The sequence below is a fragment of the Pleurodeles waltl genome, chromosome 3_1, assembly GCF_031143425.1.
Source record: "Pleurodeles waltl isolate 20211129_DDA chromosome 3_1, aPleWal1.hap1.20221129, whole genome shotgun sequence".
Classification (NCBI taxonomy): domain Eukaryota; kingdom Metazoa; phylum Chordata; class Amphibia; order Caudata; family Salamandridae; genus Pleurodeles; species Pleurodeles waltl.
This window is the reverse complement of record NC_090440.1, coordinates 1,194,625,589-1,194,650,328: the sequence shown is the minus strand read 5'-3', so window position 1 is coordinate 1,194,650,328 and position 24,740 is coordinate 1,194,625,589. Positions and strand designations below refer to the sequence as shown.

The window sequence follows — 24,740 nt, the reverse complement described above, 5'->3', positions numbered from 1 at the left end:
AGGAGGGTGATAGAGCGAACTATAGGTCTCCTGAAGGCTAGATTTTGTTGTCTACATATCTCTGGGTGTTCCCTGGCCTATGGGCCTGATAAGGTGTATAAAATAGTGGTGGCCTGCTACATGCTGCACAACATGGCAATGAGGCATTCTATCCCCCTCTTGGAGGTGGAGGGTGCTGTATGTCCTGACCAGCTACCTCAGAGAGGGGAGGAGAGTGATGGTGATGATGAGGAAGGGGAAGATGTCAATTCCAGGAACCAACTGATACAACTCTACTTCCAGTAACTGTGTGGGACTTGGCCCTGACATTGGGGTTTGTGACAAATACTGTCAGTGTGCTCAGTCATATGGGGGGGGGGGGGTTGGTAGTGATATGTGAAACATGTACCACGTCTGCATGGTACAGATTGAAATTTCATGAATTTACTCATTGCTACCATTTAGGCACACATGACTCCCTTCATGCACAGATTTGACAATAAAGTAGTTATCAGCCAGTTGCATCCATACTTCACTTTGTTCACAATTTAACAAAGGGGACAGTGTTACAGGTGTGATATGTGTTTTATTGGTTGATGTGAGTGAATAGTGCTATTTACAGTGATGGCAAGTCGTAAGGGGTGGGTGTGTTCAAGACCGACATGGTGGCAGCCTTGTTGGTACTAATGATGGGTCCATCTTGTCTTACAGTAGTTCATATTGCCTCTTAGCAATTTGTGGTTGGTGATTGGGTGGGATGGTTGCTGTGTAGATTGTTGCTGAGTTACTTCTTGAAGGGGGCCTTGTTCTTGTTTGGGGTTTCAGTGCCATATCTTGGCCTGAGGGTCCATTTGGGTGCCCGCTGTTGATCTTGGGGGGATGACAAGGTGGGCCCTTGGGTTTCCTGTGAGGGTGGTTCCTGGGATGATTCTGCTGATGGTGTAATCTCATGGTGGTTGTCCTGTGCTGTTGTGGGGGCCTCTTATTCTGTGTGGGTGTCAGACTGGTTTTGGACTAGCTGCAGCATTGTTCCTGCTATGGTGGCCATTGTGGCGTTGTGCTCTTGCCACTGCTCCATGGCCTGTTGTGGTGTTCCTGCTGCATCCTCTGTCTGTGCTCCAGGGTGGACACAATCTGTGCCAACCTGTCATGGGTATGCTGGTAGGCCCCCAATACCTCTGATATCACATCCTGGGCTGCTGCATCCATCTTGTGGTCTCCCCTCTGGCCCACTGCCACCCTTGCACTTGTCCTAGCCCTTCTGTGCCTGTGTCCCCTGCACAGGTCTGGCAGTACCACTTGTACTGGGGCCCTCGCCTTCCTGCATGGTGGGAGTGGAAGACTGTGGCCTCTGTACCTGTGTTCCACCTGTCTGTGGGCTGGATACACTGGTGTGGGGACACTTGCCCTGGGCTGCTGGTCTTGACTGGGTGGTAGGGGTGACAGTGGTTTCCTGGGTGGGGCTGCTGCACAGTGAGAGTCCAGGACTGTTTAAGGGGCTTGCCTGCTCATCAGTGTCCAGGGATCCTTCACCTGTGTCCTGTGAGGTGCCTCTGTCTCCCTTGGGGGCACTGGCACTCCTTGTCCCATCCATTAGAGTTGCATGGGTGGCGGTGCCTGTTGGGGGACATAGACATGTCTGTTACAGCTGCATGAACGTTTGAGGTGAACAGGACTGGGCTATTTTGTGTTGGTGTTAGTCTCAGTGGCCTTCCAGGGTGCCTTTGTGAGGTTGACACTGCATTTAGCACCAGTGTGGGGTTGCATTGTGGTGAGGGGTGTCGTTCCATTGTGGGTACTTGCAGGGGTAGGTGGCTGTACACAGGGGGAGGGATGTGGACCTGTTAGTGGGTTTGTGGTCATGCGGGGTGGATTTAGTGGTGGATGCCTGGGTGGGGTGTTGGTCCTGGTGGGTGTGGGTGGGGTGGGATGGTGCATGCATTACAGGTATGGTGTGTATGGGGTATATGTTGATGACTTATCCAAGTCCCTTCCTTCAGTGAGTCCTTCAGGGTGCAGGATGGCCAGTACCTTTTCCTCCCAGTCTGTGTATTCTGGTGGTGTGTGTGGCGGTCCTCCCCCAGTCTTCTGCACGGCGAAGTGGTGCCTTGATGCCATGCCCCTGACCTTCCCCCGCAGGTCGTTCCATCTCTTCACGATGCTGTCCCTGGTGTGTGGATGGTGTCCCACTGCACTGACCCTGTTCACAGTGGTCTGCCATAGCTCCATCTTCCTTGCGATGGGTGTGTGCTGCACCTCGGCCCGAATGTTTGTAGCTCCACCTTAAAAATCTTGTCCACCGTGGTCCTTAACTCCCTTTCGGTGAAGCGTGGATGTCTGGGGGGTGACATGGTGAGTTTAGTGAATGGTGGCAGGGCTGGAAACGTGGTGAGGGTGCTCTGCTGTGGGTCGGTATGGGTCTCCTGTATGCTGGTGTTCGCTGTCTGCCTCTGGTGCTCTCAGTCTTCCTGGCCTTGTCTCGTTGCAAAGGATTGTGGGGTATGTCTGGGGGTGCTTTATGGGGTTAGGGATGTGGGTCTGGTGTGTAGGTTACACGCTTATCCAATGTGTGCACTTCTTGCTGTTAAGTCCACTTGCCGCCCGTGGCGGTCGCAGCCGGCAGTTGTCGTCCAGCCTCCACTGTCCGCCAAGGTGATTTGTGCATCATTATTTGGAGTGCGGGATGTGGGTGTGCTTGGCGGTGGCGGGGAGGGGAGGTCCGGGATTCCCACCAGGGTCATGGCGGGGAGTGGTAGTCTGGTGATTTCTGGCGGGGATGGGATTTTCGTTCATTATATGGCGGGTTTCCATTCACCGCCAACGGCGGGATTCTGTTCACCGCCACCATGGCGGTCGGCAGTGTTTCCTGCCGTGTTCATAATGACTGCCATAGTGTGAGGCAGGAGATCAGGCTCCAACTCCTAATAAAATTCCAGGATAGTTTGCCTAATTAGAGGATATTGCTTGATGATGACCCTTTCCTCCCTGGTGGTAAGGTCTGGAAAGGGCGGGAACACCTGGAGCTGTCGCCTCCTACCAATGGCTGGGTTCAGATGTGTGTATGTATGGAATAGAAAATATCAGGTAAAATGATCACTCCATACTTTCAATATCATTACAGATTTAACTTCTGGATAACAGAAATGTCATTGGGTAATACATGTACACGCATTGACATCAAATATTTGGTTGACTAAGATTGTACAAAAACATATTTAGGATTTTTTTGTCATCATGTGCAAATAACACATTTGAACTGCATTATTTGCACCTATTTTTTTAAACTTTTTTTTTAAGAAACCGTCAATGGAGGTAGTACTTTTCCCACGGCACGATCATTGTCAAACACAGTCTAGGTTCACATTTTATTCTGTCATATCTTGCCAGGAGAAGTGCTATTCGGATCAAACATTTAGAGATGCACTGGCCTTCATTTAGAGTGCTGGTAGTGCACACATTTTTTAAAATGTGCAGCTTCACACCCTGAAATGGCAGCTGCCTGACCTTGCCGCCAGGACATTGGCTACCCGATAGCCGTCAGCTGAAGTTGATCGAGTAGTAGGTGGTAAACTCCACGACTGGTCCTGCCATAGGCTAACGTGTGTGACGTCTAAGCACGAAAGCCAATGGCTGAGTCCGTCTCCATCACAGATTGAGTCTGCCATGTATTTGTGTGCGCTTTGTGAAAAAATACCTACTTGCCTCCTAAAACTGCAGCCGTCAAGACCTCCTCATTTTTTGCTGCTGTTACCAACCTCTAGGAGCCAGGAAGCCAGGCAAAGCAGGTGACAGGGCCCCTGCCTTCTCCCTTGAAGAGCTCGAGCTCCTTGCCAGGGAGGTTCTGTCCCTGTCCAGCCAACTTTATGGGACACCAAAGGAGCAGGTACATGTCTGATTGGGGAATGTCTGAGTAAGCCCTTCCTTTCTGATTAACAGGGTATGTGGTTCCTTTTTGGTAATACAGGTGGTGTTCTGTTTGGAGTTGACAGAATGATGTAGCTGGGGCATATTTTTATGACCAATGTCTGAAATGTCTGTACATGGCAATGTTAAGTCACCTGATAGTAAAATCTGTAATGTGTGTCCATGCAACACACAATTACTATTTCATCACACAAACTGCAGGCCACTGACAACCACTGACCAGTAGACAGTGTACCCGTAATATGACTGACAAAGTACAGCCAATGTTGAAATGACAGCGATGTTGAGTGAAAAATGTGGAACATCTGGAGTTGCCTGATGCTGCACTGTCACATGGGATTCTAGCACATATTGGGGCATATTTACAAGCCCCTAGCACCACTGGAGCATCACTTTTTGTGATGGACTGGTGGCGCTGTGCCATATTTACAAGGCAACATTAAGTCTTTTTTTTTTTGGCTTAACGGCGTCTTGAAAATAAGGGCCCCCTCCAACGCAGTTTTCTGCAGCAGAGAGGGGTGCAATGGATGTTGCTGTGGGTGTACCCACGGAACACCCATTGTTTTTTACACTCCCCCAGATTTATGAGGAAATGTAAATCTGAGGCTGTGCCAAAAACTAACGACACCCCAGGGGTGGAGTTAGCATGGTGCAATGAGGAGAAATACTTATTACTCCTCATTTTTGCGAATGGCCATTAATGATTGTCAAGGTGTCCCTTCCTGCACATAAGCAATCATTAAATAATGAAGATTTGCTACTTCTATGTGTGCTGCATTCTGTAGCACACATAGGACTAGCAAATCACCATTATTGATTGTTTATGTGCCAAAAGGGACACCTTCCTACACATAGACAATCCTCCCTGCAATGCAGGCACCCTTGCACTATGGTGCTAGGCAGCTAAATTTAGCACCAGTGCTAGGGGAAACACAGGGGTGCACCGTATTTTTGTAAACACAGCACATCCCTGCATTTCACACTGCACCACTTCCTTGTAAATATGCCCCATTGTGCATCAGTTTGCTCTGTATGGTTTAAAGCTGTCATGGAGCCACATATAGGTAGACTGAGTTTAGGTGCAGCAAGTTCAGATGACACTGGCTCACCATCATCCATCCCAGTCTGTTCCATTAGAACTCACACTTGTTCAAACAACCCACAATCACTGCTCTCATTGACACACAGCAGCCTCATATCTTATCTGTTGTTTGGCCTTCAGTAGCTCACAATGACTGTGAGTGGTCAGGGGTGGCTCTCACAACAGGATTGGTTGCATAGTTCTGGCTAAGATGATGTTGTAGGCCTGATTAGGTAACATGAGAAGCTAGCAAGTAAAGACAGTGTACATGAGATCACAGCAAATCAGTATTTCCACTCTACCTATGACAATTTTCTAGCACAAAATCTAGTAATGCTTTATAAATATACATGTGAATTTATAAACAGTAATGTCATAGCAGTACTGCCCAACAGTGACAGTGACTTGTCTTTTCCTGTTCTTTCATGTCATCTATACAGGTCAATGCCCACCAGAAGCAGGATATCTGGCAGGCTATCACCAAGAAAGTGCGGACCCTGGGGATCCACAGGTGGCATATCCTGCACTGTCAGACGAGGTAGGAGGACCTGTGTCGGCCTACCAGGAAATCAGCCAAAAGCTGATTCAGGTTGGTGCGCTGCACCCTTGCCCCTTCAGTGGCCGCATACTTGCGGTAGTTTGCCCAGAGCTTGATGGGCAGTTGAGGGCCCAATAGCAGCAATAAGGGGGTAAGTCATTGTCTGAAGATATTGTTGCAGTTTGACCTCTTTACTTTCCAGCTATGCTGTATGCCATCAACTTTGAGGAAGACACACATCCAAAGCCCATGATGATTTCTCGAGATGTAAGTTGATCAGACACTGTCTGCTGCTGTGTGTGGTGTATTGCTTAGTGCTGTAGCAAGCCAATAGATTCTTCCTCACAAGACAAGTAGTGTTGTGGGCAGACTCATGGCTGCCTGCAAATAAAGGGATTGCTAGCATTTTCCCAATTACATGAGAGACGGTTTCACAAAACATGTCTCATGTCATGCTTTGGTTAGGGGGGATGGTACAACACAAATGTATGTAGTGAATGTAGGCTCCATTACTAGTAACTGTTGCAAACTGCACAACTATAATGCAGCTGATATATCAGACTTGACATTGATGAATTGGTGCTACGACAATGTGAGCATGCACATCTGCACCAAAGGTTTTGATATTCTTTGTACAGTGGCATCATTCCTTATCTGACATGTTTGAAAGCAGTTTCTCCAGCAAACTTATGATACTTTATGTGGACAGTAGCTGGTGGACCTGAGTCTTTACTCCTTCAAAAATGTGCATGTAAATCAGTCTGTGATTGCCAACGTGAATTTCTATGCTAAACTGTATTGTAAGCAACAGACAGGAATGTGTCCACATTGGTGAGAGAGTTGGCATCCCATAGATAAAAAATTTGTGTCCATAGTCCTGCCCAGAGGTAAAAATGATGATGGAGAGCAATGTGCTCCTGAAAGGGACATTTGCATGTGGAAGAGAACATCACATAGATGCTGTGGTGTCCCATTTTGGGCAGACAATTTCCATCCAAAAACGTACCCTTTGGGAGAAGGGAACCAATTATAGCTCAATACTCTAGTGGTTCAGAGATGTAGCCAGACCTATGTGTTTACTCATACTGATGGAACCCTTTGCGATGGAGTGAACTACAAGTGTATAAGTGACAAAGGTATACATGATATGGGAGCTGAGAGGGGGATAAATGAACTTGTTGCAAAAGTTGTGTGATGCACTTTGATATCCAATTGTATTCTCACAGATACACTATAATTGTTGCATCTTTTGTTTCAGCATCAACTGGGCAAGGCAAAGATGACAGCAGCCACATCGGCAGGGATGAATCTTGACACTGGGTATAAGTGTGAACACCACAGACACTGAGGGGACCAAGTGGCATGGAGGGTGAGGGGACTGGCCACAAGTGATTTGACATCTTACTCTGAGTCCTCCAATGAGGACCAGTCCCTAGTGTGGGCAGAAACTGGAGAGACTGTGAAACCTATGTCTCTGTCTGCCCCCCACATTCCAATCTCTACCTTCCCTCTTGCTCCCCTTACTTGGCCACAGCCACCTCCCTAAAAGGGATGGTGTCATCTTTGCTGCAGGCACCTCTGCCCTTGCCTCAGTGTCCCAGGCTATCCTGACTGAGGAGACTGTTGGTCTTTTAAGAATGATCACTGTAGGCCAGACCTCACTATTGAATGCCATCAAGGGGCTGGCTGGCCAGGACACGCAGATGCTGTCTTACTTCGATGGCAGTTAGGGTGCCTTGTCTGGCCTACAGTGGTCATTCCAGGGTCTGGCCTCCACATAGACCACAGCCTCCCACCCACATCAACTTCATGCCTAGATTTCCACCCCTTCCCAAACCCAAATCCCTCAACACAGCCCTTTCCAAAGCACACACAAACATATACACACACCCACAACACCCATAAGCAGCACATCCCAACACAAACACATAGAGAAATATAAGCACAGACATACACATGCACTACAAGTTGTTACTGGATACTTACAACAAAATGATATGTATTTCAGTTTTTGTGAGGGGAGAATGTATGTGTATTAATTTTGACATGATATGTCAATAAAGTGCACATATGCATTACGCAGATGACCTGGCTCTTTACAGTTGAATGTGATCTTATGCTTGTGCTATACTGCACACCCCAAGGTGACATGAGACCATGTGTGATTGTTGAGACTTTTTGTGTAAGTGTCCATTGCCGTGCAGGCAGTGTGTTCAAAATTAGTGGGTGCTACTCATATCTCGAGGAGTGTTCTGATACATTTTCAGTCTTCTATATTACACACTTCAACACAGCGCAACACATGGTGGTGTTTACATAAGTTATGTAGCCATGCACAGGTCCAGTGTTACTATGTAGCTACAACTCTGAGGGTAAAAGGAATGCCCCTGACTTACCTTGTGTTCCGGCAACAACAGGGATGATTTCCATCTTGGACCTGGCCCAGGAGCAAAGGGAGAAATGGTAGCACAGCAGGGTCATGGCGACAGGATACGTGGAAAGCGTTCAAACTGTGAATTTCGTGTTTATATAGCTGCCAATTCACCAACTCAGTTGTGGAGGTTTAGCCACCACAATTGCATTGGCGGGACTGCACATCATGATTGGCTCAGCTGTAAATGAGGCTGGAGTCCCGCCGCCAGCACTTTTGCCTATGATGCCATCAAACCATGAGAAGATTCTTGGCGGTGACGGTAGACCATCGGTGGTCTTTCACCTATGCTCCCGCTGACATTTTAATATGGTGGGTGAACCGTCACAGCAGCAGGTGGGTTTCCAGTTGAAAAGTCAATGGCAGGACCATTACAGCCAACATCTAAATTAGGCCCTTAATTACTGTCTCTGTCGACTGCTAATCCCCCTTGCCAGTAGTTTAATCTACAAACCAAATTTACAACAAATTCATTGTGGATTTGGGTTAGTTAAGGCTAAAATCTAATCATTCAAATCATTCCATGAATGTGCTATTTTCAGCATAACAAGGAGACACAGATTTTTAAAAGTATTGTTTGCTTCACAGCAACAACCCATTATGTTAGATCTTCACTGCGTTTGACTCAGCAATTCTTGATATATACAGAGAGTCTGGTACAGATAGGATAGGTGGACTGTCTGAAAGGAGGCAAATACACTAAGCAAGGAGAAGAACCCGATGTGCTTCTGTGATTACAGCTTCTGAATAAACAAAACTAACCTGTTGACATCCAGTAACAGAACAGTTTTTTAAAATGCTTAGTGTTACTTTTTTCGATTGCCATGCAGATAATGAATTGTTTAAAATGAATACAGTGACAAACATTTTTCCAATGCATTTTGATGGTCCTTTATCTATGTTTTATGCTCCAAACCTCTTCAACATTAGCTTTTCCAATGCCTTGGGTGATGTTAATTTCAGTTGTTTAAACACAGCCACAAAATAATATATGGGACACAATACAGATAATCGAGAATGTCTTTTATGTAACCCAACAGGGCTAGGGCATATCAGAAAAATACACAAAGAGGATTACTAGACTATAGATTGTTGAAGCATCCATCTCATGAAGCAAGAAAACAGTGCAGTCTAGTTTTCTACGTTCCACTGAATACTTAAGACAGAGAAAAATTAAAGACTTTGGGGGTCATTCCGCCGCTGCCGGGCGGAGACCGCCAGAAGACCGCACCGCGGTCAAATGACCGCGGCGGTCATTCTGACTTTCCCGCTGGGCGGGCGGGCGACCGCCAAAAGGCCGCCCGCCCGCCCAGCGGGAAAGCCTCAGCAACGATGAAGCCGGCTCCGAATGGAGCAGGCGGAGTTGCTGGTGTGCGACGGGTGCAGTGGCACCCGCCGCGATTTTCAGTGTCTGCTAGGCAGACACTGAAAATCATTATGGGGCCCTGTTAGGGGGCCCACGACACCCGTTCCCGCCATCCTGTTCCTGGCGGTTTTTACCGCCAGGACCAGGATGGCGGGAAGGGGGTCGGAATCCCCATGGCGGTGCTGCGAGCAGCGCCGCAATGGAGGATTCTTTGGGGCAGGGGTAAACCGGCGGGAAACCACTGGTTGCCCTTTTCTGACAATTGCCCATGAAGCACCGCCAGCCTGTTGGCGGTGCTTCCGCGGCACTCTGCCCTGGCAGTTTTCAACCGCCAGGGTCAGAATGACCAACTATGTGGCAAGTCCAGGATACAAACCTGGCACTCTGATATGTTTAAGTATGGGAACTGGCAAAGGTTCAATTCCAAGTTGGAGGAATGCTTCACTGGTGTAGTCAGTGACCAGTTACGTAAATCCTGGCTTTTCAAAGTCTTCCATGATTGTGAGCAGGCATCCTCTAGGTCATCAGCCTAGGCATGCAAGGCACTAAAGATTAAGGGATGCTTCAAATTGTGCTAAGATCAAAGATTTCTTCAAAATAGGAGTCATTCAGCAGCTTTTTATTTGGGAGATGATATAATTGCCCAGGTGAAAGTTGTGGTCAGGTATGTCACACGTTTTAACAGTAGACGATGAAAGAATTCATAGCACTGGCCCTACAGCTGAGTGCAGGAGATGTTAGGCTGATCAATAAAAGGTGCACCAACTCCCTTTCAGGAAAACCATTTCTTGATCAGGATGTTTTATCTATCTAGAAAGATATCACGAGGGTAGAGGTTGATCACTGCACAATAGCACACTCATCCCTAGAATAAGTTTTGCAATTCCATGGGTATGATTGTTTTTTCAGTACCATTTTAGATGTAAACTTTGGTTGGATGCAATCAGATCCGTTAATGTTCATGATGCTTTCAGTATGTAAGTTTTAATGTCATTGTTCCTGACTTTGTTGTGCATACATTCCGCGAAGTACCTTTACGTAGGTCACTTTACAGCATTGTACTAAGTGCAGCCACTCAATCAGTTCTTTGTAAGTACTGTCAGGGGTGTAATTCTGTAGGATTGAAGCTGGCCATAGAGGGAGTCTACTCTATGACATATTGAACCTAACTGGCCTTATGCTACATTGATGGACATTCATGGGTGAAGGAGTTTAAGTTATATGTAGTATGAAATCAGCTAATCCGTAAAATAAACTGCATAAGAATAAATGCCCTCAAGGTTGCAGTGAGCAGCATGAGATGCTATACATGTATTAAGGCAATATATTAACCACCCCTTATAAAGGATATCCCATCAAGAATGCAGAGCAGTCTAACTCCTACCTGTACACATCGAAAGTCTCCTTCCTGCAGTTCCCACCTGTAAAAGCTTCTGGTGGCATGTATGGATATGTTCCTGCAAAGCCGCCCACATTCGATGACGCTGTACTGATCTTCAATTTAGACAACCCGAAATCTGTCAGCTAGAGATAAGTTCAAATATGGACAGAAAAATTATTTTTACGAATGCATGATATGGCACAAGAATAATGTATTTATTGCACTGTGGGTAGAGATTTAAAAAATTTTCAATCGGTTTATTCTGTGTATGTGATCTAGGTTTCTACAACAGCATATAAACAGGGCAATAAAACCATACAATAATATACACATAATTCCTGGAAACCCTGTCAGAGATGGCTAATGTCAAAGCATGAAGCAGCAATACAAAACTCAGAAAATGGGCATATATATTACCCACCTACTAGCCCAAGATGCGCTAGATATCAACAGACAATCCCACTTGCTTCAGAAACGTGGACATTTCTTAACAGCACCAATAGACTAAGGCCCACATTATGACAACAGCGGTATTGAACGCCTACTGCACGGTGACTGCGGCCAAAATACCATTGCCGCGGCAACCTGCCGTCCGCCATATTATGACTAGACGGAATTCTGCCAGAAGGATGGCGGAAATCCGGCAGCGGCCACACCAGTAGACCGCCGCAGACCATATCATGACACATGATAATGCCTGGTGGTGTTCTGCTGGTGGACGCTGCTGCTGGCAACAGCGCCCTGTCCCGTCTCCTGCCAGAGGAACCCCTGCAATCAGGTAAGTCGGATGCTATGACGGGGGGAAAGGGAGGTGTTGTGTGCATGCATGTGGGTGTGTGGCGTGTAGAATGTGTGTGTGCATGCATGGTTGTGAGTGTGCGTGTATGTTGTGTTGTGTGAATGCATGGGTGCCTGTATATATATGTATGTAAGTGTGTGTTGTGTGTGTGATTGGATGTATGCATGCATGGGTGAATGTGGGTATGAGTGTGTGTATGCGTGTGTATGATAGTGCATGAATGTGCATGTCTGTCGGGGGTCTAGAGTGGGAGGGGGAGGACTCATTGGAGGGGGAGGAGGGGTGGGGGAGACCTCTATCAATGACAGGGAAGGAATTCCCTGTCACTGATGGTGCGTACCGCCATGGTTTTCGTGGCGGTAAGGAGGCCACGAAAACCATGGTGGTAGGGGGGGGTCATAATCCCGCGTGTGCTACAATGACGGCCCCCTTGCTGGAGACTGAAGTCTCCAGCCTGGCAGCTGTTACCGCCCTGGCGGACGGAGTGGTATATTGGCGGTTTCGCCTGAGCCAAACCACCAATGTCATATTTCGGGGAGGAGTACAACCAGCCTGTTGGCAGTACTTTTCTCCAAAATACCACGGTCCGCCAGGGTCGTAATGAGGGCCTAAATCTAATGGCTACCTACACAGTCCCCCTCAAACTATTTTAAGGCGGTTTTCTGTAGCACATCATCAGAAATCCATGTAAATAAGAGGGAGAACATGGAAGGGAAAGCCCTAAATGCCCCTTTTTCTATTATCAATCTGGCCCTGCATATTAATCCTGTTGGCTTTTCTCTGCTACTTTTTACGTGCGCTACTGAAATTCAGGAGGTTTTGCAGAGAATATTAGATTTTCGTTTTGTGAAAGAGGAGGAGGGCTCAGTGCTTATTTTCCTCTTCAGGCAGGCTATTACTTGGTGACTTAAGGGTAGGGTATTAATACGAGTGTTCCCACAGTTATCGGATGAGTAACAGGTCAGACTGCTTGTACATCTGCCTTTGATATGGAGTGAAAGCAGCGTTCTTGTACTTCATTACTTATTTAAAGGCTTAACTAGGGCCACCAACACCTCATATGTGCAGAAGGCCTGCAGCTTTGCTGCTTCGTACTCCTCCATTGGTGCCTCCACAGATTTCATTATACATGAGGCTCCACAACTGATCCATTACTTGGAAAGTATAAAGGCAGTTTATTTCGGAATATGTATGGCCTCCTTTATGTGGGATCTTCGTATGACTGTTTCCCCCGGTCTTCCTCCAGCAAAGAATGTCAAACTCATTTAGTCCAGCAAAGTGCCGATGTTCCAGAAGTGGGGAATTGACCAATATCCACCCTGCTGTATGCAGATGATGCAGTTCTCCTTGCAAGAACTGCAACTGCCCCCCAATCACTACTGCACACTTTGAATGCTTTTATGGGTAGTTTAGATTTAAAAGTGAACCAAATAAATTATTTTATTATGACTTGCAGTCCCAAAAATGTTAAAATCCGAAGCATATTTAATAATTAAATTTCATTGTTTAGGAATTCCTTTTGATTCTTCGCTGTGCTGGGGTCATCCCTTAAATGTTAGCTCACAGTTGTTCCGTGCAATAGAGGCAAAGTTCCTTTTTGCAGCGAAGATGGGCCTAAACACAATAAAACTTGTTACAGATACATGAATAAATGCATCCCTTTGGGGCTTTTATGGGGATTGTGTCTAGGGGCACACTATATGGGGATTGTGTCTAGGGGCACACTAATTCTCTTCAACATTTTTTGGGCAAGATTCTCTCTGTCTCGTAGGGAGTAACATCGTATATATTTCAGCCAGAATTTTAGATTAATTATGCATAGGACTTCTTAAGATTAGCTCTCCTGCTGTTATGGTTTAAGATATAGCTCACTCCTTGTTAGAAATTGGGTTTTTGGTTGACCAGGGTATGCACTTAAGCCAGGCAGAACCCACCACTCTAGTCAGGGCGAGTAAGTTACACAGCAAAGATAACCTGTGCTCACCTCCTGGTAGCTGAGCACAGAGCTGTCAGGTTTATCCCCAGAGGACATGTGTAAAGCTTTTGCGCAACACACTTATACTAGTGATACACTAAATTCACCATAAAAGAGACTCCACAGAGGGTTATATAAAAATACATATATATCGATATCCTGTCTGGTGCACAAAACATAAACCGAAAATGAAATTATTCATAAGTACTGTGCGCACTTACACAAATCCTGAGTCAATGCTCATTATCTTGGCTAGGCAAAAATAAAATAGTTCTACATCACAACATCAGGGCATGAGACACAGCATGTAGGTTATAGCGCTAATCACATGAATTTCCATATACCATTAGACCAAAAGTGTCACAAATCATAATTACTGTGCAGGTATCAACATGACATGTATCGCAGTCTCAGACCACGCAGAAGTACACAAATTAACATAGACAATTATTGGGCGCCAGAGCATCTTCACGCCTTCTAGGTTACATACAGTAGGCTTTCCCGTCCTGTGGAAAGAACTGACTCAGAGCCTAAGGTGCCGAGTGCAGGTGGGCCCAACTCAGGCACTTTACTGTGGTTCCATAGTGCGGGCTCCTGTGTTTGCTAGGTGTGGTAGGGTAGATTTCAGTGAATCCAGTGCTTTAAATGGGCCAGTACTATGTACCTGCACTTCTTATTTGTATTACTTCGAGTATTGGCACTTCTCTGCTGCCCAAAGAGAGTACAGGTACTCCTGAATGGCAGAGGCTCATTGCTGTTAGTGCTGCTAAGCAGGAGGCTGTCTGACAACCAAAGAGCCTCTGTAGCCCTAGCTGAGTCACTGCTGAACTATTCAGCAGATGCTTCTTTGCATATTGCCCGAGGGTTCACTATCACAGTGTGTTTGACAGAGCAGGGTCCATTCAGGTCTGCAGTGTCAATCACAATCACAATATTGTGTGCATTTGTGCACACACTGGAATCCCGTAACCCTGCTGACAGCGCCAATTAAGAAAGCCACGAGATATTAGGGGTGTAAAATGGCTTTAACACCACCTGAATCTTTTGAGTGAGTGGCTGTCTGTGTCTGGGTGTTTGCCTGCTTGTGTGTTGGTGTCTATGTGTGAGAGAAAAGCGAGTGATAGAAGAGAGAATTCCAGTCACTCGGGAGGTATTTTAAAGGAAATTTGTGGAATGTTTTGTGTGCACTCTGCTTGTTTCTTGATGTGTGTGCACTCACAAATATATAAACAAATCCAGACAAATGCAAGCATATAAGAGTATGGCATTAAGAATATGCCTGCAAAACATTTAAAACCAGGAAATATTAACATATAATTGTGTTTGGTCTTCATGTTGTGTAACCAGTTAATCTATTTTATTAATAATACATTTCGCATGTGTTTTATATATATGAACCGGTACTGAAGTATTACTAAAGATGTTATGACAGTCAGTTTCCAGGGGCACACCACCTATTAACCCTATGGTGTCAATAGCTTGGCTGCATTCATGGTTTAGAGGCTTCCATTGTGATTTAGGGCCTGTTCCCAGCAGGTCTTCACAACTCTCTTTGTTACCATATGTAAAGTTACAAGGCCTTTCACATTTCACCATGTAAAGAAAGGATGGCCCCTGAAAGGCATCCCTATCACACATTATTTATAGTGTGCAGCTTCATCCAGTATGGGCCTTCTCGGGCGTTTTGGTCCATCCCTGCTGGATGCTTTAAAATTCAGCAGCCAGAGAAGAGAACTAGGGGCACTTTCAGTTAATTTAATAAATCAGCTCAGAATTATGCGCCACTTTATTTGTGCCCATTAGCGCCCCCTAAAGCCACCATGTGTGCGCAGTATCCAAGATATGGCGCACACATGGCGGTAGTTAGTGGAACTAGAATCAAAATATTTGACGCTAGTTCGGAGCTTTGCAGTATTAGCGTCAAAAATGTTGATGCTAATCCTGCAAAGCCTGTTGAGGCCCATTATAAATAATGGTAGGTCTACTTTTAATGCCTGCTCTGAGCAGGCATTAAAAGTACCGAAATAAATGACGCAAAGAAACCTCTTAGATTTCTGAGTGCCATTTTTTCACCCCCCCTAATGGGGTAACACCCCCTTTGCATACATTATGCCTGGGGCAGGCATAATGTAGAGCAAAGGGTTACAAAGTGGCGCAACGCATGCACTGCACCACTTTGTAAATTTGGCGATTTTGGCCTCATTGGGCAACATTAACGTAAAAAAAAGAATGACGCTAATGTGGCGCAAGGAGGCGCTAGGGGCTCTTAAATCTGCCCCTTAATGAGATGTATGGTCAATTCCCTGTACATAATGTTAGTGCATTAGCAGCACTTATCTCACTATACAGTGCTGTCTCAGTTCATCTAAATAGAAAGTGGTAGGAAAGGTCACTCAGCATTGTGGCAGTATCACAAAAATTCGGCCTAGTATCACAAAGCACACACCCAATATGACACAGCACTTGTCTAATAGATAGCAATGGCATAAATTCACATACTGCCTATCAATACCCAATATACCAGAGTGCTGGGATCACATAATGCTGGCCTCCAACACTGTCCAGGTCTTATATCACACACAGTGATGCGCAGTGCGCACCATTCAAAATCACTCGAATTCGTTCCAAGGATCCTTTTTTGCATCATCTGGTGTTGCCAGTCCATATAAATGCAATGGGCCTCATAAATATGCCCCTTTCATGCAAGAGGAAATGAGGATGAGCCCTTAAAATGATGACTCCTTGAAAACTATGGCGCAGAAGGGGGGTGGGTGGAAGGGGAGTTCTAGGATTGCACAGGTATGAATTGGTGTTACCTAGATGGGTGAGTGTGTGTTAAAACTGCTCTCCAGAAGCTGCACCCTCAATCTCCTTCGATGGAAGGGAAAGACAGGTGGTAAGACCATGACCACTCACATTACAAACCATACTCTATACATGGCAACATATTGGGAATACCTAATAGTTTTAGAGGCATATACATTCCAAACTGTATTTTCTTCTCAGCTTTCATCAGGATAAAATAAGTGTGAGAACGTTGAAACATCATTTTAACTTCCCTCTCTATATCATGAGGTTTTGCATGTATGCCATTAGGAGCTTAGGACTGACTTAGAACTTGGCGGAGGGGTTACTCCGTCACAACGGGGACAGAGCTCCCATCCACCGAAATCTAAATCCCTTTTCTAAATCCAATTATATCCATTGGGATTTAGATTTCGGTGGACAAGATATGTCACTGTTGTGACAGTGTAACCCCTCTGTCAAGTTCTAAATCAGGCCCTAAGAACTGCTCTTCATCAGCTCACCATGATTTTCTCATTATCTGTCCTCTGTGCAGAAAACAAGCACTGAGCAAAGATCTAAAACGTCCGAGCCACGATCAGACAGGGCTGAGCTAAGACCCCATGTTACTGGTACAAGACAGTGCATCAATTTTTCTGGATTAGACTTGGCCTAAATCACAGCAATGGCTCAAGATCAGATAAGAATGCCTTAAAAGCAAACTGTTTTGAGCCATTTCCACTCATTACTAGGCTAACACAACACAGCACGGGTCAAGATCACACAGTGACGAGGAGATTTCGCATGCTGTTGGGCCGAAATCAATCACTCATTAACCCCAGATCATACAATACTTAACATAACACAGAGCAAAGCCAAGAAGACATACTAGCGGGTAGAAATTATCATCAAGATTCTGCTGATTATTGTGTGCAGTTCTAAACCTGGTAAATTTGTACTGAATCTCTTGAGGCATTGAGACGATTGTCCAATCTAATCTTTCCCTTGCAATGGACTGAATACATATTTCTGAAGATCATGATATCATTCTAGCTGTTAAGTACTATGTGCTACATGTGCAGAGGGAATCTGCACATATGGTAAATTTAAGACTACTATCAAGGACAGTATGAATTCTCAATAGTATAAATGTCTGATGTATCAATGTGTCTCGAATTTAGCCCCACACATTAGCCACCCCCATTGCTCCTTTTAATGAGTACCTGCACTTATTTTTTTCCATTTAAAGCACTGAGTGAATCCCTAAATGCAGTGAAGCGGGGGCCTCCTGTGAGGTCTCACCTCACAAGAATACAGTTCTGTAACCAATACCTTCAGGGGTGGCTCACATGGCAGAGGGGGAGCCCACACACTTCAAGGGGATAGCGGGATGACCTCCTAGACCCCCCCCTTGGTGAGAATCCTCAAGACAGGAGTTGGGGGCTGCAGCCTGTACTTATCCTATCTTACGGTGCGGCTGTCAGCTGGGGCCGCCATCCACACTCTTCCGGCCACGCAGTGCGGCTGCTCGTAGATAATACACCTCTGGTGTCTGGAGTTTTGAAGCAGTGGTTTTCCTTCCTTTTCTCTGCGGTTGGAGTGCTGGGGAACCGCTGCACCCCTCAAGACTGGGCGGGGTGACGGCATTGGCACTGGGACCCAGCCCTCAGCAGACACCAGCAGAGTCCAGCGTTGCTAGGCAACCTACCCAGAGAGGCTATAGCTTCCCCCTGGTGCGTCAGCAATTCTCTCATTTAGGGGAGCGTTGCACTGGGGGAGAAGCAAGTGCGCTTGACATGCGCTGCTCCGGGAGTCATGAAGCACCTAACCAGTGCTAATAAGCACAACACAGAGTAGCCCACAGCGCTCCCCATGTGCTGGGGAATCAAAACGAAGGGGGTAAAGCGATAGCCACACTCTCCTTTTGGGGCAACAAATGCAAAGAAAACTGAAACGCTCACCATGCACTTCTGGTTGTGCACAATGCAGTGAAAGTAGAAATGCTCACCATGCATTTCCCTAAGGCGCCAGATAAAGACAAAGGGAGGAATCTCTCTGGATCTTCATAAACCCCTGGCTTCCTGACAAACAGGGGTGAGGAGAAGTAGTCAACCAGCCCCAAAAGAACACTAAGAAGGAGGCACCAGAGATGCGGCAGGCAGGCCAGCACAAAAGGAAGCAGTGATTCAGATATTCAAATGGCAGTTCCTCCTCGCAGTACCGCAGTGCCTTGTGAAGCCAAAGTTGGGGAGCAGCTGGCAGCTGGGCAACAAGCAGAAAAGCAATTCAATGAGTCCTTTATGCCACACAGCCAGTACAGGTAGCAGTCCAACAACAAAAGAGCAGTCCAGATGAGTGCTCTAAAATCCACAGGTCAGAGCCCATGTCCTTAAAATCAAAAATGCCTTTGTTCAGGGGGTGACTTCAAAGGGACCCTTTCAAGTGTATCACAACCCTTTTCAACCCAGCCTTGGCTCCAGACATCAGTAGGTGATAAATCAGCATTTTGTGTGAGGGCAGTACACAGCCTACTGACATGCAAGGTGTGAACAACCCTCCCTCCCCTCAGACAGGATGACTATCAGCCTGCAGATGGTTGCAGATGCCTCTTCTGTTAAAACCAGCCCCTCTTGTGCTGTCGCTGTTTGGAAACTATGCACTAAGTGTAGCTGTCACTGTGCCCTAGATGTGGACTGGAGTCAGGCTGCACAACACTGGAGTTATAAGCACAGTGAAGTACCTAATTTCTAACAGTGGCATTTATAAGATAGTAATGTAAATCCAACTACACCAGTAAGCAGGATTTCTCACTACCATTCCAAACATATCAAACATGCCCACGCCACTCCTTTCAAATCAGAAATTACCACTTCAAAATATAGAAGGGAATTCCCAATACTAACCTATAAGAGGAGCAGCCTTCCCAGTAGTGAAAAATTAAATAGGTGGTATGTCACTACTAGGACATGTAGAACAATTCAGTACATGTCCTAGCTTTTTTATTCTAAGCACCCTGTCCATAGGGCTGTTTAGGGCCTACCTTAGGGGTGACTTAGGTGTAGTAAAAGGGGAGTTTAGGCCTTGGCAATTAGTTTGAAATGCCAAGTCAATGTGGCATTAAACTGCACATGCAGGCCCTGCAGCAGCAAGCCTGAGACACTTTTGAAAGGCTACTTCTGTGGGTGGCACAATCAGTGCTGCATGCCCACTAGAAGCATTTAATTTACAGGCCCTGGGTATACGGTAAACCACTTTACAGGGACTTACAGGTAAATTAAATATGCCAACAGGTGTAAATCAATTATACCACGTTTTAGGGATGAGAACACATGCACTTTAGCACTGATTAGCATTGGTAAAGTGACCAGAGTACCAAAGCCAACAAAAAGATGGTCAGAAAAATAGGAGAAAGACAAAATGTTTGGGGACAACCCTGTAGAAAGGGTCATTTCCAACACTCCTGAAGCATTTTTCACTAGACTAATAGATGAAGATTGCTTACAGTTATATAATATGTTGATGTTTTTATGGTTTAGTTACACAAAACAAGCCCTTACAAACCTGTGAGTTCCTAAATATTATACTCATCCAGAAATGATTAAGTCAAATTGTAAGCAGCATATTAAGAACATGTTCCTTAGTTTCTGTAGCACCAAAAGGATACAGGAGGTTCAACATATGCAATTGTATTTATTGCATTTTCCACTAATTGCAACCTATATTTAATAACCTTTTTGTTTGTTATCTGCAAGTTGCAATATATAGTGTATCTTACTTGATTTTGCCTAGGCACGCTGCACTTTCTTTTGGTTTTCCCTATCGAGGGCTAGTAGTTAATGAATTTGTTAAACTGTCCATGTGACAATGTCTCCCTTTAGAGCTCTACAGACCTTACAATAGTTTGCACTTTATACAGCACACAATGTAGGTAGTTTCTACGCTCCATCTTACGTGCCTCTGCTATTACAAGTCGTAGCTTAGGCCTACACTATTCACAGTGTCTTGAGACCCCGGAAATATGTTCTGCTATGATTCATTTCATCCGACAGTTTTTAGCAGTTAGGAAAAGATATAAAGTGTAATTTAACCATTATTTATATTTATTGTTGAACTTGTATGACATGACAATGTAATCTGTTTTTGATACAATTTGTTGATCTGCTGAGTTCTAATGTTTTCATGAATAACTCTCTGCTGACTTTTTAGAAATGTTTTTAAAAATGCTTTTATTGTACTTTTATGGTATTTTTGCTACATAGAGTCAAATATTGATAACGAAAGTCATAGTTTTTATTTCCTTTGAAGATTTTCATGAAATCTTAGGGATTCGTTTTGTTGACCTGCAGTTCTTTTGCCTGTTGGCCATGTTTTCTTTTCATGTCTGATCTTTCTTGTTCCTTGGAGCTTCTTGCTTCCAAGAGAGACCTCTCCTTCTTCCTCATACCTCGTGTTGCAACCTCTTATTTCACAAATGTTTACAGAAATGTAGATGTGTTCAGGATCCATTGATTTCATCAATTTATTTTATTACCATTTTTACATATAAATGCTATAGTTGTCAGATCTATGGATATTTAGTGATGCCCACACAGAGAATGTGAGGGTCACCGTTTGGCTTACTATAGCTTGCTGTGGCTACAGTGGACCCTTTGGTATTCAACATGTGGGGTTTTGATGGGTCTCTATGCCATAATTTCTCTGATCCTACTTTGCTTTCATGTGCTGGAGATATTGTAGCTCAATAAGGATGTCATGGCTGCTTGACAGCTGTGATATGTCCTTGGACTTTCTAGTGCTAGTTTTTATTCTTTCATTGATGTAGCTGACTGTGTATGATGTCTTACCTAAGCTGTTTTTAAATAAGGTTTAAAGCATGTATCCGATACAAAGTATCTAATAATATATGGGTATCGCAAAATAGATTTGTTTGGGGGAAAAGTACTCCTGTGGGAGGCTGGGATAAGGCTCAAATAACATTCACAGTGGCGAGAATCATATGAGCTCATTTTAAGTAAATTGGCCTTATTGCCTTAATTACTGAATGCTAGGCTAGGGAATGGTGAGGACCAGACTGTACCAAATCAGGTCTTATTTGGAGGCAGAAAAATATATGTACCTTTCAATCTCACTGTCTAATAGGTTTGGTTGGCTTTACACCAGTCTTAGAAACAGCTGGTTTGGACTGACCCCATCCAACTTCCACTGCCCTTCACCAGCATTTGCCCTGGGGAAAGATGCTTTGTGAGAATGATGAGTAAATGGAGCTTCAGCACTTTGAAATGTTCTCTCATGCATCCATACACAGCCAGTTTAAGGCATGGGTGGTTCTTAACATTGTTTACTACATGGCTAATTTAGTGATGGTTGTATTTGAATTTAGTTTGATTCAAGTACAATCTGTAGTTAAAACTTCCCATGCATATTATTCAAACTATTGGTTCTGAATTATCCTCCTGTCAACCAACAGTATCTTTGAAGCTGTCATTTGAAGTAGTGGAGGAGAGAGCATAGCAAATCTTTCAAATTATATTTGAGAATGTACTGTGTGATTCTTAATCAAATCTAAATTCTTTCAGTCTGGAGGTAATGAAACAGTGTGAGCTGTATCAAGGATCGAGCATAGACATTGCTATTTCTGTACTTTGCTGCTAGGGATTCAAAACTCTTCTTTGGTGAGTCCCAAGAAGGCGTGCAAATCCGGGTCCATAATTGATTAATTCTTATGATGCCTCTCTTGGGCCAGTACTTCCACATTAAAGGTGTGACAGTTACAGTGATATGTGGGTTGCAGCAGACAAAAGCATTGTTCAGTAGAAAGAGGTTCACAAATTTTCATTTGCAGCATAAAAAGGAACTCCCTGGTGGATTTTTGTGTTTCTAAGCGAGAAGACAACACTTTGGCAAAACAAGATGCAAGGACTTTGCTCTATCTTTCTTTACTATTTAACAAGACAGAGCGCAAGAAACAAATACAAACTACAAGAGCCATAAAGCCACGTGAAAGAAACTGCAGAACACATGGTTATAAACCACGATTAATGCATTATTAAATCATAAAAAGTTGTGACTCTATTTGACAATCTTCCTGTTCGCGGTCCTTTTCCTAACTTGTCAACCTTCTGAAAAAGTCCTGGGGTCTGTATTGATGCTGACATACAAATGAATGTTCAAGTATCCTCTGTTATCTCTAAGTACACTTTTACGATTAAGAAATTCCATTCAATACCCCTTCAGCTTTTAGAGGATTTAGCCACTCAGAAGTAGTAATCCTGAATGGATCAGGATTGGCTATTTTAATACCTCTATTTGGGGATGAAAATGCGACATCTGAAAGATTCCACTGATTCAAAACCAAGCAGTTCATCTGGTTGCCTTGCTTCTCACTACTGCCACTCTTGTGAAAGTTCTTTTTTGGCTTCTCATTCATGCTTACATCTCTTTCAAAGTCCTTTGTTTATCGTGGCTGGTATGGCATGATATCTGACATTATTAAGCTATATCTAACGAGTTATATACCTTTTAAATCTCGTTGATGTGTGTCTCTGTAATCCATTACTCATTCCAAATTTCAGAAAAAATCAACACGGCCAGCTGTACCTTTCTTTGTCTTGGCTCCAAAGGTATGGAATGCCCTTCCATTACATCTATTCCCTCTTATATTCTCTTCGGGTGCCATCTAAAAACTCTAGTTTACCCAACAATTTAACTAACTTACTTACAGTACTTATTCTTATGTTTGGTTTGTTTAGTTCTCTGATACACTTTGTCTGGAGTGTTTGTTGGCGCGTCTGACCTAAATAAGTAAACTTACAAGGGGACACGAATAGGTTGATGAACCTTTCAACTCACTTAAAGATGTTCCCACCATATATCCAGTACATGCAGATCAATAATCAATAACCAATCAATAACATTAATAATCAATGCTAAGCAATAGTACTAGTGATCAATTGGAGTCAGTAATTATCACACACCACAACCTTTCAGTCATGAATAATCACACCTTTAGTAGCAGTTAGAATGTTTACTTCCCTATATTAACAATGCTAATGTCACGTAAAATAATCTCAAAATGAAATGATAAACATAAAAAACAACACTGGCTGTCCAAAGCGTCTAAAGAAACGTAATCTAATCAAGACGTGAGCCACTACACATTCTAAAGTTACAGTGCAAATTAATAACAAGAACAACTGCACAAACAATATCACATACATTTAGATTCTGCAAAGAAAAGACATCAGATGTTACTCCATATAGCGAACTTTCATTAGTGAGTATCCTAACAAATTAGCATGTTTGGGCTTCATGCAAAACAATTTAGTCAACACCAATTTTGGAAAAACATCTACCTATGGCTCTATCAAAATAGGGCGGTTGGTACCTAGAAAGAAAATCAAATAGACGTAGCAAATAATCTCATAGTCAATATACCTATCCTCAGTATGGATCAGCAAGCTGTGACAGTCTTTTGTCATCAGGACATCAATTCGGTCAGCAAGACATCAGGATTCAGCATCAAAGTTAAGAAAACTCAAAGTCTTTAAACAGTTCGAAAGAATAGAGTCAAACCCTCAAGAAGAATGTGGAGAATGGCACATCTGCTCTAGGTGCAGTCCAGCTAAGTTAGATTCCCTAAAACTACTTCCCAAGTCCCTATTGGTCAAGGGATCACATGTTCATACTTTGTCCAATAAAACTAAAACTTCAAATCTACATTTCTACTAGTACACGGTTCACATGTTGATGATTGGCTACTCTTGTCCCGTTATCATCCAGCTCGTCAGGTAACAATATTGTTGCAGCTTATACTCCAGTCAGTTTGGTCATTGTTCTCTCCTGAGAAAGTCAGTCTTACACACGTAACAGTTACAATGTTACATTAGCAAGAACAGCATCTTCTAGCAAGCAGTAATCATGAGAAAGACTTTTAGCTACAAGCACATTAGGATAGCACAGTGGAAAATAACAATTTAATTCCATAAGCAGACGTTTTATTAAACGCCTAAGAAATACAGCTTGACATGAGGCCATGCAACTAGGCCAAGACCTCCGCCAACTTAAGTCCTACAATTAGTAAAGCTAATACATAACCCTTAATATGACATATTACTACATTAATCAAACAAACATATTTCATAATAATAAGTCATTAGTAAGTACATTTCTTGAACAGTTACGGCCACTCACGTGGTCATATTCTCACATGCGTGTATTATTAATCTCAAAATTATTACATTTTCTACGGAATACATGAATATTCATCAATATTTTTATGAAAACACCTGCACTAGCATGTGTTCCTTCAAATCATCTATAACATTATATAAAACAACATAACACAATACCCTTTTGATAGTTGCAGATAAGTGCTACTCTTCATTATAGTATTTTTCCTGTTATACTAGTCTTACTGAGTGTTTTGCTTACATAGGCTTGCTGACTCATGCTCTTGAATTTGGACTTGCATATAGGACCAGGG

The 24,740-nt window shown here is 44.0% G+C and overlaps 1 protein-coding gene across 2 annotated transcripts in view; it reads right to left on the bottom strand.

Annotated features, from left to right (window-relative positions):
* The window catches only part of LOC138285054 (receptor-interacting serine/threonine-protein kinase 3-like), a 783,148-nt gene that overhangs the window by 555,789 nt on the left and 202,619 nt on the right, over positions 1–24,740 (bottom strand). For both annotated transcript variants that reach the window (XM_069224506.1, XM_069224507.1), the window contains exon 3: positions 10,704–10,843. In XM_069224506.1, the coding sequence (XP_069080607.1) occupies positions 10,704–10,843 (140 nt within the window). The remainder of the gene's footprint in view (positions 1–10,703; positions 10,844–24,740) is intronic.